We start from the raw sequence: 18,416 nt of genomic DNA on the forward strand, positions 1-18,416 counted from the left end.
CTTCCCGTGACCTGTTCGGCTCTTTTTGTCATGTACTCTGTATTCCTGAGTTTATATAAAAAAAAACAAAAATAAGCCCGTGGGATTAAAGTTTCGAAGATTGTACATGTACTTGGCCTCAGTACTACACCCCTCTGTGCAGAGCTCACCGGTTTCCCCACGAACTCACCCTTGGCAGCCCGAGCGGGGGCTCAGCGTTCCACAGCAAGCTGCCACGTTCCTGTGCCAGGTGACGGGCGGGCTGCTCACCTGGCTCGCCTGCCCGCTCCTCGTGGGCGGGACCTGGAGGGCGAGGTGTAGGCCTGGGCACAGGTGCGGGCTGGGGCCCCGAGGCTCTGGAGGCAGGTGGCGGGGCGGTGGCCCTGCTCCGGAAGCTGGGTCGCCTGGCACAGCCTTACGTAGCACGCGGGCAGATGCTCTGGGCCTGGCTGCGAGCGTCGTGTGCTTAAGTGCGTAAAGTTGTCCGAATAGCGTCCGCAGTAGCAAGTGTGCCGGAGAGGGTTTTGCTGTTAATGCCTGCTTGTGTTACAGGCTTCTTTTTAGACAGCGTTAGGACAGAGTGCAAGTAGCCAGTCCTTGACAACCAGCGTCGTGCTGCGGCAGGCCGTTGACCATCTCAGTCAGGCGTAGGAGCTGTGGAGGCCCCACCCCTGACAACACGTGCAGTGACAGATCCTGCTTCCTGGACACTGTGGGAGCAGACAGCCTGCGGCACGGCTGGCGCCTGCTGGCGGTCAGCTATCTCAGCCCGTGCTGATCCAGAGAGAATCGCAGCGTGCGCAGAGGGCGGGTCCTGGGCCAGCAGGCGCGGGCTCGTGCGGCCAGGGCATCCCTTCACCCAGACAGAGCCCCGGCGTCCTCCGGATGCTTGCCCTGTCGCTTTTCGGTGACGTGCCGTGGGACGTCGCTTGGGTTGCACTTGGCAGTGACGACCTCGGGCCCGCTCGTCGAGTGTGGGATGCTCTCCGCGTGCCCATAGGAGAGGCCCCTGCATCCCGGAGCCACTGGGCCAGCAGAGCCTAGGTTGTCCTGTGCCGCAAGGTCCCGATGGAGCGGCGGGGAGCTTCCCCGTCTTCAGGTCCCTGCACCTCTTTCTCTCGGGCCTGTTGGTCAAGTCGGGGGCCGTGAGCAGGCCTGTGCCGACCCCACGGCGGCCCCCGGGCGTGCCCCGCACGCCTCGGTGCGTGTTGACGCGACGGTCTCGGGGTCCTCGGGTGGGCTCTGGGCGTCGCTCCCGGTCAGCGCCTTCCTGCCGTCTGCGTGGCGGCCGTGTCGCACGTTTCTACCGCCTTCCCGGAGAGCCCTGCAGACCCGCCCGTGTGGACCCGCCTGTGGTGGCGCCACCTCCTCCTGGTTTCTGTTATGGGCCTTCCGGCGGGCGCTGAGCCCAGCCCCTCAGGAGCCTCCATTTGCAGTTTTCTTGGTTTCTCGCGTTTTCTCTCCTGTCTCATCCAGACACATATCACTGGCCTCTGAACGGCCGCCCTCCCCTCTCCCCTTCTGCTCTCTGGCACCGCCTGTGTGCCGTCCACGTCCCCGACCCCACCCCACCCCGCTCCGCCCCGCCCCTGCGCCCACGCGCTCCGTCCTGGCGGGAGCTGCCCAGGCCGCCGGGCTGACCGCGTCCTCCTGTGGCGGCTTGACCTGTCCCCCGGGCACCACAGATCCCATGTGTGCGGGACTGGCTTCCCCAGGCGTGGCTCCCCGGTCTCAGGACGCTGGTGCTCCACCAGCCGGGCCGTCCCCCCGTCCCCCCGTCCCCTCTCCTCCCCCTCTGCTCCCCCTCTGCTCCCGAGTCCCTGCCCGCCCCGCTCCACGGCTCCTTCCTGCCTCGCCCGCTGGGCGCGCTGTGCTCTGCGGCCGCCCTTGGGGGCCCCCAGCCTGGAGGTCTCAGCTGGCCTCCGTGCAGCCCCCGCACCGTGGCCCCCGTGGCGCCGGCGCGGTGTCAGGCCTGTGGGTCTCCTCCTTCGCTGGACCACCCCGTCCAGTCGCCCTTACCCCTGCCCCTCGAGGGCCTTCTCCCCCAGGCCGGGTGTGCTCACCCTGCCACTGCCTGCCGGCGCTCGTCGTGGCTGCCGTGGAGAATGGCGGCGCCCCTGCTGGCGGGAGGCGAGGAGGGCTGCTCGCGTCTGCCGCGCGCGCTGGCTCTCTGGCCGCCCGTCCTGTCTCGGGGGCGGTGAGCGAGTCTGAGGACCCTGGCCACGCGGAGGTGGCTCCGGACGTCGTTGCCGTGCTAGCCAGGTCTGGGCAGAGCGCGCCGACGCCGTGTCTGTGGAGCCAGGGCGGTGGGGGCGAGGAGCCTGGCTGGCACGTGCTGGCAGCCGCGGCAGCGCTGGTGTCTCTCCCCGCGCAGGACGCAGGAAGCGCTGAAGAGCGGGCACTTCGTGGACGTGCTGCGCCTCCTCCTGCGGCTGCAGCGGATCTGCAACCACCCCGGGCTGGTGGCGCCCCGGCTGCCGGAGTCCTCCTACTCGGCGGGGCCGCTGCACTACCGCTCGGCCTCGCTCATCCTGAAGGCGCTCGACGGAGACTTCTGGAAGGTACGGAGAGGGTGCGCGGGGCTCTGCCTGAGGGCTGTTCCGGGTGCTTCCGGAACGGCGGTCTCCACTAACTTGCGTCCTGCGTTTCGCGATCGCCTGATGCTGGGCCTTCCCCTCGGCCTAGAAGCCGCTTTGCAATGGGCCCCGAGGGCTGAGCCCACAGTGTGAAGGAGCAGGGAGGGTTTTCCTCGCCTGGCCGTTGGCCCATGAGAAACGGCGGAGCGTGTGGAGGAGAGCAGGGCTCGGAACTGCGGGACCGCGGGGGTGTCCTCACAGGCGCGCGCCATCTGAGGCCTGCGGGGGCCTTTCTGTTAAAATGTTAGTAACCGTCCCTAGGTGGGGAAACTCGGTTATTTTTTGACCAAAAAAGTAGAGTTGTATACCTTTCTGTGTTTGAATTTTGGGGTAATTTTGGCAAGTTTTTCCAAAACCAAAATTTTTAAAACAAAAGAGATCGGGGTAGGTTGGGTGATTCTGAGCACAAGCGTGCCGAGCTCGTGGCTCCCAGCGGGGCAGGGCCGAGCCCTCAGGGGCTGTCATTCCTGCTCTGGCTTCCGCGCGGGAGGCCGAGAGCTTGCCCAGGCCGGCCGGCCGCTGGCAGGCTGGTGCCTGAGTTCCCCTTGGCTGTCTCCACCCCAGAGGACCAGGGACCGAGGTCTCACAAACGCGGAGAAACAGGAACCAGCTCTGTGGCTTTGATAGGCTTGTGCAGGGTCGGGGTGTGGACAGGACAGGGACCCTGGGGCCAGATTGCAGGGGCTCACGTCCCGGCTCTGCCCCGTGAGGAGTGCGGCCTCGGCTGGTCCGTCTGCCTCGGTTTCCTCACCACACCGGGAAGTCGTGAGGAGTCGGTCAGTTAATGTACGTGATGGTCTGAGGAAGGGCCTGGTTGGTAAGCAGTATGTGGTGAGTTACGTGATGAATGTGATTCCTACCGCTACGCCTACTACTCTTTTATTGGAGTGTAGTTGACTTATAGTATTACTTTCAGGTGTACAACAAAGTGACTCAGTTATACATATACATACATCCACTCTTACGATTACCACTCATAATGTAGGGATGAGTTTTTCGTTGAGTTAAAGAAAAGTTGAGCCACGGGGGATAAAGATGCATCAGAAGCAGGCTACCTCAAGATACCGGTGGGGTGGGGAGATGTTTCATGGATAGTAGTTTTTATGTTGTGTTTTCATTTTAAAAACAGTTTTATTGAGGTAGTTCATTATCGTAAAACTCAGTGTTCTGAAACGTACAGTTTGTTGGTTTGAGTATATTCACAGACTTGTGCAACCATCACCACTAATGCTAGAACATTTCATTACCCCAAAGAGGAAATCCACACGCACTGTCATTCCCATTCCCCCTCCCCTTCCCAGCCCTGGCAGCCACTTACCTGCATCTGTCTCTGTGGATTCACCAGGTCCAGGCCAGGTATTCTATATCAATGGCTCACTGCACTTGAGCATAATATTTTCAGAGCTCACCCACGTTGCAGCCTGTGTCAGAATCTCCTTCCTCCGTTGTCTGGCTGGACTGCAGTGTGTTCATCCGTCCACGAGCTGATGGGCACTTGGGTGGTTTCCACTTTTTGGCCCCTGCGAGTGCACATTCATGTGCAAGTTTTTTGTGGGCGTGGGGCTCCCTTCTTGTGGGGCTCCTCTTGGGCACATGTCTGACGGGCGAGGAGTTGCAGGGTCACGTGTTGAGTCCATGTTTAACCTTTTGGTCAACTGCCTTGCATGGTGGCTGCCAGGTTTCCCGTCCCCACCAGGGTGTGAGGGGGTGGGGGCATTCACGTGTCCACATCCTTGCCCACCCCTGCTGTCCATCCTCTTTGATTCCCGCCATCCTGGTGGGAGTGAGAACGTCCAAGAGAAGCACAGGTGGAGTGAACGTCTCCAGGGCTCCGGACATAGCGACGTGCCACACGCCCGCTGCACCTGCACCAGCGCGCTAGGGTCTCTCCGTCAGCCTCCCCGACGAGGCCGAGCATCTCCATCCGTTTAGACGAGCGTTTTCCAGGCTTGTCCCTCTGCTGAGTCTAGTCTGTCTCTTAAGCGCCACCCTCTCCTTTCCCACTGCCACTCGGGATGGCCACATGCCATCACTCCCACCTTGAAGTTGGGTAACTGAGCACACCGAGGTCCGGCGGGTGCCGCTCAGCAAGACGGCTGCGAGGGGCCTGGCCTTCCCGGTTTGGAATCGACTTGGATTCCTAGTCAGTTGTTTTTTTCCTGCCTCCTGTAGCGAAGTTGTTTTCTTTTTCTCCTTAGGAAACCGACCTTTCTATATTTGACCTTATCGGCTTAGAAAATAAAATGACTCACCACGAGGCGGAACTGCTGGGTAAGAGGAAGGTGACACGGAAGCTCTTCGAGGACCTGCTCACCGCGCCGCCTCCGTCGGGCAGGCCAGCGGCCGTCAGACTGAAGCCCGGCAGGTGTGTAGTGGGGCGTGGAGCGCCACTTCCTGCTCACCGGCCGGCTCTGGCTGGGTCCTGGCTGGTCGTGTGTCATGGGGTCTGGGTGGCATCCCCTCTTCCTCCCGCTGAAAGGGACCCCGGCCCCGCAGCCTCTCGGGCAGACCCGGGACCACCGGCTTGGAGCTCCACACAAGAACTGGGGCTACAGCCTGTGGAAAGAAAGGCTCATCATCTAATTTGGCTCTCTGCTTCTCCTGGAAGTTGCCCAGATGTCCTTGGATCCTGGGATAAACAGCCGGGGTGCTCAGGGCGCAGGAGAGGCTCTTTTCATCATCTTGAAGAAGCGTGGGGCTTTGGGAGGGCTCTGCGTGGGGAGGTGGTCAGGGGCGGGGCGGTCAGGCCGCCTCTGACCTGGTGCGGGTGTGGTGGCAGCCGTCGGAGCCGGAGGGCAGGGGGGCAGTGCGGGGGGGGGGGCGGGGTTGCGGCCCCGAGGTCTGGCAGAGGCTCCACCCCTGACTGCAGCATCGAGGGCCTCCGGGGACATGATGCAGGTGCCACGAGATTGGGAGGAGCAGTGCGTGTAGACGGACGAACTCGAAACACGTGACTCAAGATAGGCTACCCCCGTGGAGCCGGGTTTGTGCACAACTCTGTGCTCCAGCTAAAAACAAAGAGAAAGCAAACAGGTGTTCTAGAGAGAAATGGGCCAGCTCTGCAGATGGCAGCCCGTTCCTGTTGCCTTTCCTCTGTGTGACCTCCCTGGCGACTGGGATCCGACCACCCTCGCCTCAGCTGCCTGGCCCACGCTCACGGGAGCCTGCAGCCCTCAGTTAAACACACGGCCCGGGCAACGAAGCCGCAGTCCTCTTGGGGCTGGCGCGGCCTCGTTCAGTGGCTTTCTGCCGGCTGCGCAGTGCACAGGGGTTTCGGTGTAGAAGTGCTGCCATCATGGCTTTCCAGGTTGAAGGAGTGGGAGGAGCGCGCTGCTGAGGTGAAGTCGGGCGAAGCAGCCGTGGCGCGGATCCCCCGTCACAGCTTCGCCCACGGGCGCCTGTGGGGCGCCTTGACCGTTTCTGCCGTTCTCTCCATTTCCCGCACTGCCTTCTTACCTAGTCGTGCACGTTGACTTTTCACCCCGCTTTACTCGTATTCAGAAGAGTCGCAGAATGGACTTAACGCATTAGACGCGGTTTTTCTAGTCCACGTTCACGGGGCCTTAATCACGTTCAGCCCTGCGTCGCCCAAGCGTTGGGGTAGATGTACCATTTTTGGGTACTAAGCGCCTCCCTCAGGGTCCCTGGTGAGCGCTGCTTCTTAGCACAGCATTTAGAAATCCCCCCGCCCCTCTTTAAACTGCACCCGGGGTGGGAACCCCACTGCCCGCGGGGCGGCCCTGTATCCCCAGGGCCCATCCAGGAGGCCGTGCCTGCCGCGTCTCAGCAGTGCTCGTGTCTTCCTGCCCGCGCTCGGGCGTCCAGGTTGTTTCAGCCCGTGCAGTACGGCCAGAAGCCCGAGGGCCGCACCGTGGCTTTCCCCAGCACACACCCGCCCCGGACGGCCACGCCCACAGCCACTGCCACGCCGCAGGGCCACGTTCGAGGACGGCCGCCCATCGCCACGTTCTCTGCAAATCCAGATGCAAAAGGTATGCCTCTCGTGGGGGTATGCTCGGCACCACAGAGGGTTTTTGTGGAAGAAGTTCCTCGTGCTTCCCTGGCCCCATGGGGACGTGTGACCACTCCTCTGAGCAGGAGTGGGACCGTCCACTCTGGCTCTGCCCAGGAGACCGTGTGTAGTTCTCACGTGAGTTTTAAGCTTTTATGTCTTTGAACTGTACAAGATATCCCCTTCTTAGTCGAGTTACTGTTGATGTGATGGTGAAGATGTACCTCGGCAGAAACGTTCTCTTTTATGTCGGGAAACGCATGTCGAAGTCATTTATGAAACTTCTGAGGAAGTCTGCTTTTGTGTTCTCTGCCACCGCTTCAATGTAACCTGATTGTTACTTGAAGAAGGATAGGGTTAAATGGCAGAAAAGGTAATAAAAATTATCTTCTAATCCGAACCCACGGGGTCCTCAATGTCAAGTCCACTGTGTTTTTCTGAGATCTTCATAAATGCCAGAGCTGCTTGTTGCGAGAGCTCCTCGTGCAGCTGGGGACGCCAGCGCTGCCTGACCTCCGTGCGTGGTTAAGATGTGGTTCTCACGGACACGCCCTCAGGGGCCGGCTTGTGACGCTCCCGTTTACTCCAGAAGTGCACCGTGTCGCGGACTGGTGGCTCAAAGTGAAAATACCAATAGTTAACGACGGATAAAAAATTAGATTTCTCTCATCCTATAGACCACCCACCCCCCTTTTTAGAGAGGGCGTCTCCTTTGAGAGGTGGTGTGAAGTAATGTTTGTTTTATTTCTTTAAAATTCGAGTTTAATACTGCATTTTCTGAAGAACCTCTAACAGCTTTGCACAAACCAACCTTATCGATTGCAGCGCCAGCAACCCCGTTTCAGACCTCTCAGGCCTCCACCGGTGCTCCGAGACACCAGCCCGCCTCGACCTTCAGCACAGCACCTAGCCCAGCCCATCCTGTGAAACTGCGGGCTCAAACCACTGCCCCGGCCTCCACCCCGGGCCCGCCCCAGCCCCAGGCCCAGGCCCCCTCGCACCCGGCCGGGCAGAGCGCGCTGCCTCAGGGGCTGGTGCTCACCTCGCAGGCCCAGGCGCGCCTGCCTAGTAAGTGGCTTCACCTCTCCTGGGTCTGCCACCTCTTTGCACAAGGACGTTGCGTTCACACGAGCGGCGTGTGAAGAGCCTCGCTGTCCACTCCCTTTGTCTCCCCGACCCCGTGTCCGGTGCTGCCTTTCGCCACGCTGTCCTTTCCAGCCCTAAATCTACAGAGGGAGGGCTCGCTCAGGGCCAGAGTTCAGGCTCTTGTCCTTTCTCTGTCCTTCCTTCTGACCCCATCCGTCCGTCAGCTTTGCTTCTCTCCTGTGCTCGTGCTCTGCCTCGGTGGCCAAGGATGGCACTTCTCCTTAGTGAGCTGCGGGTTTGTCCCGTCAGCCTCCAGGGCCCCTCGGAGAGCAAAGGGCAATAAAACGAAAGCCTTGTGAACTAGGGTTCGACTTCCTTTTAGTCTTTTGCTTATTACCAAATTTAAATCTGGAATGACTATTGCTCAAGTGAGACATTTTGTAATAATTCACTGAAACATCGCAACCTTCTTACATTTTTTAAATAGAACTTTTTATTGTGACCAGCGCGATTAGGGTACTACCTCTGTCCATCCTGCTGTTGGAAGTACCCTGATGGAAACTGTCCTGGGCTACACCATTTCTCAGATGCCACCTGGAGCACTTTATCTGTTGGCACAAGTTGTGTTGAGGCCTTTCTGGAGAGACAGGAGAGAGAGAGAAGTAGAGTCGCGAGGAGACACCGGGTTCAGGCTAGTTTTCTCTTGTGATGAGCCTGTCTTCCGTGCCAGCAAACGCAAAGCGCTTATCCTGGTTCACTGCCCAGGGGAGGGGAGCTCTTGCATACATTTCGGTTTCTCTTTCTTTTTGGCCAGGGATAGGAGTCCCGGGGGTGTACCCAGGAGCCGTGCTTGGGGGGGCGCAGGGCCAGGCCGCCTTTCACGCCTCCACTTCTGGACTGAGGAGGGCTCGTGGGAGAGTCGTAGTTCTGTGCACAGATCTCTGCGTCTCTTTTTCCGTTTTCCTTTCCTTGTTTATGGTTTCTGTGGGCAAGATATCCTTGGATGTTTTCCTCGTCTTTTGCTAACTATCCTCTTTATAGCATCACTACTAATTCTGGCCTGAATTTTCACGGGAGGAACATTTAGACTCGAATATCAACCATTGGGTTTAAAAAAAAAAAGCCTTTACAGCCATTATTCAGTTACAGCTTGAAGGTGGTGCCTCGTTGAGTTAGGTGTGTGTGACTCCATCTGAGTTCTGTTTGAAAAAAAAAAAAAAATGCTTTAAGCAATGTTAAATCTCGCATTTTTTCAGTTAAAATTACAGACCGAATCCTACGATCTAGCTCAAATTAGTGTGAAACACTGTATCGTAAAGTGTGATGTATTTATGTACTTAAATACATTCCCACATTTTGAAAAGAATATGGGTATAATTGAAGCTAGTTCTCTATTTTGTATCTATAGTGATAAAATCTTGTTTATCTCTGTGAGCTAAATTGGACATGTACTTTCTCACATTCTGAAAGGATTCTGAAGTTAAGAGGTTGATATGAGAGTTTCAAAGTGTATGACCAATACATTTCCGCTACTTCTGATGTTTGCTACTTTTTTATCGCCTGGAAGGAAAAGCAAAATGTTCCTTAAGGGCTTGGTTAATTATATTGATACCTGATACTCTAAAATTTCTACCAGTTATGATGAAGTTAACCATTAAAATCTGGTGTTAATTTTAATTGTTTTTCCTTTTCTATTAAAATATTTTCTGAAAGTGTTAGAAAGCAATACCTAATAAATGTTTGTGACACTTCAGTTTGCTACAGACGGTCATTCTCTGTGACAAGTGATCGTCAGTATAGCAATCGAAAACTCTTCCCAAGAGTTTTCTTTCTCGTCTCCTCTGCGTCTCTGCAGGTGGGGAGGTGGTCAAAATAGCCCAGCTGGCTTCCCTCGCGGGCCCGCCTAGCCGAGTCGCCCAGCCGGAGAGCCCCGTGACGCTTCAGTTCCAGGGCAACAAGTTCACCTTGTCACATAGCCAGCTGCGGCAGCTGACAGCTGGCCAGCCCCTGCAGCTCCAAGGTAGGGTTCGCTGACGACGGGTGGTGACCCACGAAGGCTTTAACCGGGGCATCCCGGCGGCTCCCCCCTGCAGCTGTGACTTTGGCCCCCTTAATCACAGGTGCTTCACCTGTAAATGGCCTTAATGAGTCTCACCTCGTTGGTGTTCAGAGGACTTGGGAGATAACGGGTAAATCACCTGGTGGCCTGGCCCTTGACACACGTTAAATAGAGGATAGTCGTTTTTAAATAAAATCTGCCCTTTGAATAAAGTTCCCTGTTTTAAAAATCAAAATAGAAATATTTGCTCCTTTCAAATTTCATTGTGAGGTAAATTGTCCTAAAAATGCCAAAGGTCTAGCAATTTATGTAGGAGAAATTATTTTCTTTTACGTACAGATTTTAAAACTTGCAGACCAAAGCCCTCCCAAGCCTTTGGCTGAGAACCCTGCGTTCGTGTAGTAAGTGCTTCTCGGAGGAAACGAGGGGATGCGGTTTAGCTCATGTTAACCCTCAGTGGCTCGGCTGGAGGGTAGGACCCGGGGCGGGGAGGGTCCGGCCACCTCCCCAGGCGGCCTCCCCCGACGCGTCGTTGTTCACGGCGCTCGTTGGGGTGGAAGGTGCAGGTGTCAGCCAGGTCTGGGGTGCTCTTTGTGGACGCTGGGGACATGCACCTCAGCAGAGCAGAGGCCCCCAGGAAACCCGCAGCAAAGAAACGGGTTCGTTTGGTTTTATTCCATATTCCTCTGGTTTTTTGACCGAAGGAGCGAGGTCATCTCTTAAAATTTCTGGTGAACTCCAGTTTTTGTAGAGGACGATTCCGGAGTAAAAGATGCCAGGAGACGTAATCACAGAGAGGTTGAAAATGGCAGGCTCCTGGAACAGTGGCTATAGAGCCACAGCATTTGGGCTAAGAAAAAACGAGTGTTTTGGTATTTCTTCATCCAGCTTGTCTGGTTGGCAGGCACCCAGTATGTGATCTGGGAGCTGGGACCTTCCAACCCGTGACTGGCTCAGGCCTCGAGCAGATGTGACAGATGCTGAGCGGGTACTCGCGGCGTTACCCGAAATCAGTCAGGCATCGCAAGGAGTGGAGGAGCTTTTTCTTGACGTTAAGCCAAGTGACTTTGATCCTTGGCATTTTCCTTCACTGTGAATGAAATAGTTTCATTTTTCTCCAAGTAACTGAACTTGGCATTGCCTCATTGGAGGAAATTTGATTTTGGATTTTCGGTTTATTGCCTTGTTTCTGTACCTTAGGAAGTGGGTGTAGCCTGGGGGTTGACGGCACACTCGGCTCGTGACTGACCCCCGTGCACGTGTGATTGCAGGCAGCGTCCTCCAGATTGTGTCCGCGCCCGGGCAGTCCTACCTGCGACCTCCAGGCCCCGTGGTGATGCAGACAGTGTCTCAGGCGGGGGCCCTGAACGCCCTGGGAAGCAAGCCCCCAGCCGGCGGCCCAAGCCCCGCGCCCATGACCCCGCCAGGTAGAGTGCTGTGAGCCGGAAGGAGACTTGGTTTTGAAACTTCTTTCTTTCCTTTCCTTTCCTCTCCTTTCCTTCCTTCCTTCCTTTCTTTCTTTCTTCCTTCCTTTCTTTCCTTTCTTTTTTCCTTTCCTCCTTTCTTTCTTCCTTTCTTTCTTATTTTTTCTTCCTTTCTTTCCTTTCTTTCTTTCTTTCCTTTTTTCTTCCTTTCCTTTCTTTCTTTCCTTTCTTTCTTCCTTTCTTCCTTCCTTTCTTTTTTTCTTCCTTTCTTTCTTTTCTTTCTTTCTATAAATTTATTTATTTATCTTTGTTGCGGTGCGCAGGCTTCTCGTTGCAGTGGCTCCTCTTTCTGCAGAGCATGGGCTCTAGGCACGTGGGCTTAGTTGCTCTGCGGCATGTGGGATCTTTCTGGGCCAGGGCTTGAACCCGTGTCCCCTGCATTGGCAGGCGGATTCTTAACCACTGCACCACCAGGGAAGTCCCTGGAACTTCTTTCTGACTTTCTTTGCTTGTGAGGCAAGTGGGGAGCGCGGATGATTTCTGTGATGCCTCAGAACCGGTAGTCCCAGTTGTGGCCGCCTCTGATTTCCACAGATGGCCCGTGTCAGCTTGGTTTCTTTTCTTTCTCTTTTGTTCCCGAAGGTACTGGTTGAACATACCCACCCTCACTCAGTCTTTAGATGTTTGATTTGGTTTTTCTCTGACAAGAAACTTGGAATCATGAGAAACTTTGCTTGTTAATGTTACAGATACATTTAGGGAACGTTCTAGAAGTTCTTGGACAGGTAACGGAGCAGGGTTTGGACCTGGACCTGTCTGCGGCCAGTGCTCCTCCTTGCCTGTCCCGCGGCCTGCTTCCCGCCAGGGTCCCCTGCTCTCCAGACACACCCACACTGCAAACATAGGGCGCGGGCACTTGGGTCGGGTTGATGTATGCAAGCGGCAGGGACCTCTCCCGACTGGAATCCCTGGTCACTGCCCAGCCCCGGGCCCTGGGTCGTCTGTGGTGCCGCTGGGGTGGGGCCTCTGCACCCCGTCCCCACTGGGCTCTGTCAGTGGGTGGGTGCTGGAGGAGCCGTGAGGCTGGCAGGATCTCCTGGCGGCCGCTCTACCTCCCAACCAGGCTGCGCAGCTCTACTCGGTTGGTCTATTCTTCAGGCTTTCTCCCTGCTTCCTGCTTCCGCCGGCACCCTCCCTGGAGGGCGCTCAGTCCTGCTCTGCGGGCCCCAGGTTCCCGACCTGACACCAGTCCGGCCGCTGGGTTCTAGTCACCTCGACCCTTCCCTGTCGCTCCCCGCAAGTGGCTCCTTCTCGGTCCTCAGTCGCCTCTTCCGCAGGCCCTTGCGGAGGAGCCTCTGTCAGACGGGCAGTGTGGCGTGGCCGACGGGGGCAGGCCGCGTGGGGCCCTGGCGTCCCTCTGTCCCGGGCACGCAGGTCAGCGCTGCCGAGATGCCAAGGGCAGCGGAGCGCTGGGCCCGCGTGGCTGCTGCTTGGCGCGGTGACGGAAGTGACCGCGGGTCTGAGGTCACGCCAGACGCTGCCAAAGGAAGGAGGCAGATCGCGGCGCTCAGCTCAGACCCTGGCCGGAGAGCGGGAGCACGTCGCTGGTGGTTGTGAACGGTTGACCCACTCCAGAAACGTGCTAGTGAAAGCTGACGATGTTCCGGAGGGCGTGCCGGTAGCTTTGTGTGCCAACCCTTCGTTTTTGCCTTTGTAGTGGGTGTGCCCGGCCGAGTGGCAGTCAGTCCCCTGGCCGCAGGAGAACCTGGAGTGGCCTCCAAGCCAGCCTCCCCCGTCGCCGGGCCGACCCAGGTACGGGGCAGCAGACCCCAGCACACGGCGCCAGCGCCACCCCTGCATGCACGGACGTCGTTCTCAGGAGCTGCTTGTCGCCCGGGAGGGTTGTGATACTTAGCCGCTTCGGCGAGGCGGCATCAGTTTATTTGCTGCTAAAAACACACTGTCTCTCTAAATTACAGAATTTTGATCTTAAAGACGCTTTTCCTACTAAAAGAAATGAAACCAGGCTTTAGGATTGCAAAAATCCCCTTTCACGTTTTTTTGTATTCTTCTGCTGGTCTTCCAGGCATTAGCAACGCTCACTGTGTCTCAAGAAATACTTGACACGTTGGCCGAGAAAACGGCGCCCGTTTGCTCTGCTCTCTTTTCTGTCCCTGTTTCCCGTGGGGCCAGGCCCCGCACGTCTACGCGTGCTCTGCGGCCGGTCACCGTGCGGGAGGGACCCACGGGGCTCGGTGAGGCTGGGAACTGGCCGTGCTGTTGCTCAGTAACCATTTTCATCCCTGTTTTTGATGAAGGAGGAAAAGACCAGACTTTTGAAAGAGCGGCTGGACCAGATTTATCTTGTCAACGAACGGCGCTGCTCTCGCACCCCCGTCTACGGCAGAGACCTGTTGGGGGTTTGTTCCCTGCCCGGCAGAGGGCAGGTGCCTTGGCTCGGGGCTCCAGACGGAGGTCATGGGAAGGGGGCTGGGCCCGCGAGCCGGTACACGCCACCCTCGACAAGTCACAGGGACCTGATTTTGTCGCTGACTCAACGTCGGGAATCCCTCCAGGACGTCATGGACAGGTAAGGTAGCGTGCTGTAAGCGTTCTTTACTCGGTCGCTGTGTCGCACCCAAGCAGCTTTTGTTGTTCTGTGGACACTCATCTCATTCCTCTGAGTTTCTCCCCGGGTTGTCCCTTGGAGTCTGTCCGAAATCTGTTTCAGAGTCTTCAGCTTTGGCACCAGATGGCCTCTCCACCCTCCGGGAGCCTGTGTGCCCCTTCCTGCGGGTCAGTTCTGTACCCCACTTGCCTGGGCCTGTGTGCAGAGCACAGCACCGCGCTCATTCAGGGCTGGGGGCCAGACCATTGTGTTGTAGACCGCTTTCTCCATTTTGCTCTTTTAAAATAATATTTTAGGGACTTCCCTGGCGGCGCAGTGGTTAAGAATCCGCCTGCCAATGCAGGGGACACGGGTTCGGGCCCCGGTCCGGGAAGATCCCACATGCCACAGAGCTACTGAGCCTGTGCGCCACAACTACTGAGCCTGTGCCCTAGAGCCCGCAGGCCACAACTACTGAGCCCGTGTGCCACAACTACTGAAGCCCGCGTGCGCCTAGAACCCGTGCTCTGCAACAAGAGAAGCCACCGCAATGAGAAGCCTGTGCACCACAACAAAGAGTAGCCCCCGCTCGCTGCAACTAGAGACCCAACGCTGCAACGAAGACCCAACGCAGCCAAAAAAAAAAAAAGAAAAAAAATTATTATTTTTAAATTTATTTATTTATTTATTTTTGGCTTCTCATTTATTTTGGTGTGCAGGCGTCTCAGCACGGTGGCTTCTCTGTTGTGGACCATGGGCTCTAGGCGTGCAGGCTTCAGTAGTTGTGGCACGTGGGCTCAGTAGTTGTGGCTTGCGGGCTCTAGAGCACAGTCTCGGTAGTTGCGGCGCACGGTCTTAGTTGCTCCGCGGCATGTGAGATCTTCCCGGACCAGGGCTCGAACCCGTGTCCCTTGCATTGGCAGGTGGGTTCTTAACCACCGCGCCACCAGGGAAGCCCAATAACAATATTTTATTAAGAAACCACAGGAATGATTTACCATTGCATGATGAGAAACGTGTTTAAGAGTCCAGGGGTTAAGATTCCGCGCTTCCGCTGCAGGGGACATGGGTTCGATCCATGGTCCGGGAACTTTTGCATGCCGCTCAGTAAGGCCAAGAAAAGAGAGAGAGAGAGAGAAACAGAAGCCCAGACGCTGTTGGGGCCCACCTGCCGTATCAGCCCCTCCCCCGCCAGACCCAGGTCATGGTCTCTCTTTGCCCCACGTAGAGTGTCAGGCCCTGCTTGCAGCTTCATTCACTGCTTTGGCCTGATTTTTAGGTTCAGCCTGAGGGTATTTTCTCTCCCTTCTGTTTTGTTTGCCCTGGCTCGGCTTTCAGGGTGTGTCCACTTTAGGCCTCTCAGATCAGGAACAGCAATAATGGAAATGAAGGAACTGGGAGCCGCCTCCACGCGCAGCTCTTTCCTGCGTTCTCTGTGTAGGGAGGTTGCCGCCCTCCATGCACTCGTCTTGCTTCGGATGCTGACTTGTCTTCCTTTCCTCCTTTTCCTCTGACGTTACAGATGACTTTTTAAGACAAAGGCTGTTTGTTAGAGCAGTCTCGGGTTCACAGCAAAATCGAGGGGAAGGCGCGCAGGGTTCCCGCCTTCCCACAGCTGCCCCCACCGTCAGCACCCCGCGCCAGAGGAGCGCATTCGTTACAGCCCACGCGCCTCCGGTGATTCATCGTCAGCGCCCAGGGTCCGCGGTGCGCGGGGGGGGGGGGGGGGGGGGGGGGTTTGCTTTTGGCCTTGGGTGTTCTGTGGGCTCGCACAAGTGTACAATGGCACGCCCCCGCCGTTAGAGGATCATGCAGAGTAGTTTCACTGCCCCGAAACCCCGCTGTGCTCTGCCTATTCGTCCCTCTCTTCCCCAGCCCCGCCCTGGAACCCGGGCAACCACTTATCTTTTCACTGTCTCCCTAGTTTTGCTTTTCCAGAATGTCAGATAGTTGGGACATAGAGTAGGCAGCCTTTTCAGATGGCTTCTTTCACGTAGGAATGTGCACTTAAGGTTTCTCCTTGTCTCTTCATGGCTTGATAGCTCATTTCTTTTTAGCCTTGAATAATATTCCATTATCTGGAAGCACCACAGTTTGTTTAAAAACGTTCACCTACTGAAGGACAACGTGGTTGCTTCTAAGATTTGGCAATTATGAATAAAGCTGCTATAAACATCCATGTGTAGGTTTTTGTGTGGACATGGTTTTTAATTCATTTGGGCGAATACCAAGGAGCGTGATTACCAGATCATACGGTAGGAGAATGTTTAGTTTTGTTAGAAACGGCCGAACTGTCTTTGAAAGTGGCTGCACCATTTTGCATCCCCACCAGCGCTGAATGGGAGTTCCTGTTGCTCCACATCCCCACCAGCAACTGCTGCTGTCAGTGGTCTGGATTTTGGCTGTGTTAATAGACGTGTAGTGGTACCTCATTGTTTCAATGTGCACTTCCCTGATGATGCGTACGCTGAGCATCTTTTCCCGTCCTTATTTGTCGTCTGTCTACCTCTGCTAACACGTCTCTTAAGGTCTTCGGCCCATTTTTAAAACAGGTCGTTTGTTTTCTTATTGTTGCATTTTAAGAGTTCTTTGTGTATTTTGGATAACAGTTCTTTTTTTTTTTTTTTAATATTTATTTATTTATTTATTTATTTTGGCTGTGTCGGGTCTTCGTTGCACGCACGGGCTTTCTCTAGTTGCGGCGAGTGGGGGCTACTCTTTGTTGCGGTGCGCGGGCTTCTCATTGCAGTGGCTTCTCTTGTTGTGGAGCACGGGCTCTAGGCGCACGGGCTCAGTAGTTGTGGCGGGCGGGCTCAGTAGTTGTGGCGTGCGGGCTCTAGAGCTCAGGCTCAGTAGTTGTGGTGTACGGGCTTAGTTGCTCTGCGGCGTGTGGGATCTTCCCAGACCAGGGCTTGAACCCACGTCCCATGCATTGACAGGCAGATTCTTAACCACTGCGCCACCAGGGAAGTCCTTGGATAACAGTTCTTTAGCAGTTATGTTTTTGGCAAATAGTTTCTTCTAGTCTGTGGATTGTCTTTTCACTCTCCTGACTGTCTTTCACAGAGCAGATGTTTTGTGATATCATCAAATGTCTATCCATATTCACATTTCTGATTATTTCATAAGTATTTTTTTATATCTCAAACCAGAGTCACAATGAGGTAGATATACAGCCGTCAATTCATATCTCTTATGTGTCTTTTAATCTGTAGGTTCTATGTCTGTTTCTCCGTTTTTTGCCTTGTAATTTATTTGTTGAGAAAACCTGGTGGTTTGCCGTGTAGAATTTCCCACAGTCTGGATTTGCTGATTGATCCCTCAAGGTGTAATTTAACATGCTGCTTTGTTCCCTGTATTGTCTGTAAACTGTTCGTTAGATCCAGAGGCTTGATCAACTTCAGGTTTATTTGTTGTTATTTTGTGGGCTTTTTATTTTTTGTTTTTTGTTTTTTTGAAGAACAGGTGTTACTGTGTACTGCCATTAGGAAGACATAGTGTCTGGTTGTCCCTTTTAGATTCGTTTTTTTTGCACGTGGATGTCCAGTAGTTCTAGCACTATTTGTTTTTTGGGTTTTTTTAATAAGTTTATTTTATTTACTTTTTAAATTTTTGGCTGCATTGGGTCTTCGTTGCTGTGCGTGGGCTTTCTCTGGTTGCGGCGAGTGGGGGCTACTCCTCGTTGCGGTGCGCAGGCTTCTCATTGCAGTGGCTTCTCTTGTTGCGGAGCACAGGCTCTAGGCACATGGGCTTCAGTAGTTGTGGCACACGGGCTCAGTAGTTGTGGCTCACAGGCTCTAGAGCGCAGGCTCAGTAGTTGTGGCGCACGGGCTTAGTTGCTCTGCGGCGTGTGGGATCTTCCCGGACCAGGGCTCGAACCTGTGTCCCCTGCATTGGCAGGCGGATTCTTAACCACTGCACCACCAGGGAAGCCTTCTAGCACTATTTGTTGAAAAGACTGTCTTTGCTCCCTTGTGTTACCTTTGTTCCTTCGCCAAAGGTCAGTTGACTGTATTTATGAGAATCTCTTTCTGGGCTTTCTGTTCTGTTCCATTGATCTGTTTGTCTGTTCTCTTGCCAGCATCACGCTGTTGATTCTGTAACTTTCTAGTAAGTCTTGAAGTCAGGTAGCGCCAGTCCTCCACCTTTTTCTTATTCAGTGTTGTGTTGGCTCTTCTGGGCAGTTGCTTCTCCATATAAATTTTAGATTCAGTCTGTTGGTATCTACAGAATAGCTGGCTGGGATGGCATTGAATGTCTAGATCAAGTCGGGAGGAACTGACATCTTGACAGTATTGGATCTTCCTGTCCATGAACATGGAATATCTCTCCATTTATTTAGTGCTTCTTTGATTTCATTGATCAGAGCTTTGGTCATAAGTGGTTTTGTAGTTTGCATGTAGTTGGTAGCAAGTCATCATGCAAGCCCAGCTTGTGCTGAGTCCCAGAACGAGGGCTTTTCTGTAGCAGGTGGTGTCTGCAGGTTGGGAGGTGGGTGTCAGGTTGGCTGTAATGGCTCATCTGAGTCGTCATGGTGCTGCTCTCTGCGGGGCCCCTCCTCCCAAGTCTGGCTCCCTTCCTGGTGGCACAGTGGCTGTAGCAGCTTCAGGGC

The 18,416-nt window shown here is 55.2% G+C and overlaps 1 protein-coding gene and 1 long non-coding RNA gene across 20 annotated transcripts in view; one reads left to right on the plus strand and one right to left on the minus strand.

Annotated features, from left to right (window-relative positions):
* Nucleotides 1–18,416, minus strand: part of LOC309610422 — a 487,797-nt gene that overhangs the window by 189,008 nt on the left and 280,373 nt on the right. The window lies entirely within an intron of this gene.
* Nucleotides 1–18,416, plus strand: part of EP400 (E1A binding protein p400) — a 113,305-nt gene that overhangs the window by 57,839 nt on the left and 37,050 nt on the right. For 14 of the 19 annotated variants that reach the window (XM_082353154.1, XM_082353150.1, XM_082353159.1 and 11 more), the window contains 8 exons: nt 2,354–2,540; nt 4,814–4,980; nt 6,441–6,607; nt 7,453–7,695; nt 9,569–9,733; nt 11,044–11,199; nt 12,914–13,008; nt 13,515–13,786. In XM_082353154.1, coding sequence (XP_082209280.1) covers nt 2,354–2,540; nt 4,814–4,980; nt 6,441–6,607; nt 7,453–7,695; nt 9,569–9,733; nt 11,044–11,199; nt 12,914–13,008; nt 13,515–13,786 — 1,452 coding nt within the window. The remainder of the gene's footprint in view (nt 1–2,353; nt 2,541–4,813; nt 4,981–6,440; nt 6,608–7,452; nt 7,696–9,568; nt 9,734–11,043; nt 11,200–12,913; nt 13,009–13,514; nt 13,787–18,416) is intronic. The other 5 variants (XM_082353152.1, XM_082353153.1, XM_082353156.1 and 2 more) reach the window with 2 other exon arrangements.

Source organism: Balaenoptera borealis (genome assembly GCF_965194805.1).
Source record: "Balaenoptera borealis genome assembly, chromosome: 14".
Taxonomy (NCBI): Eukaryota; Metazoa; Chordata; class Mammalia; order Artiodactyla; family Balaenopteridae; genus Balaenoptera; species Balaenoptera borealis.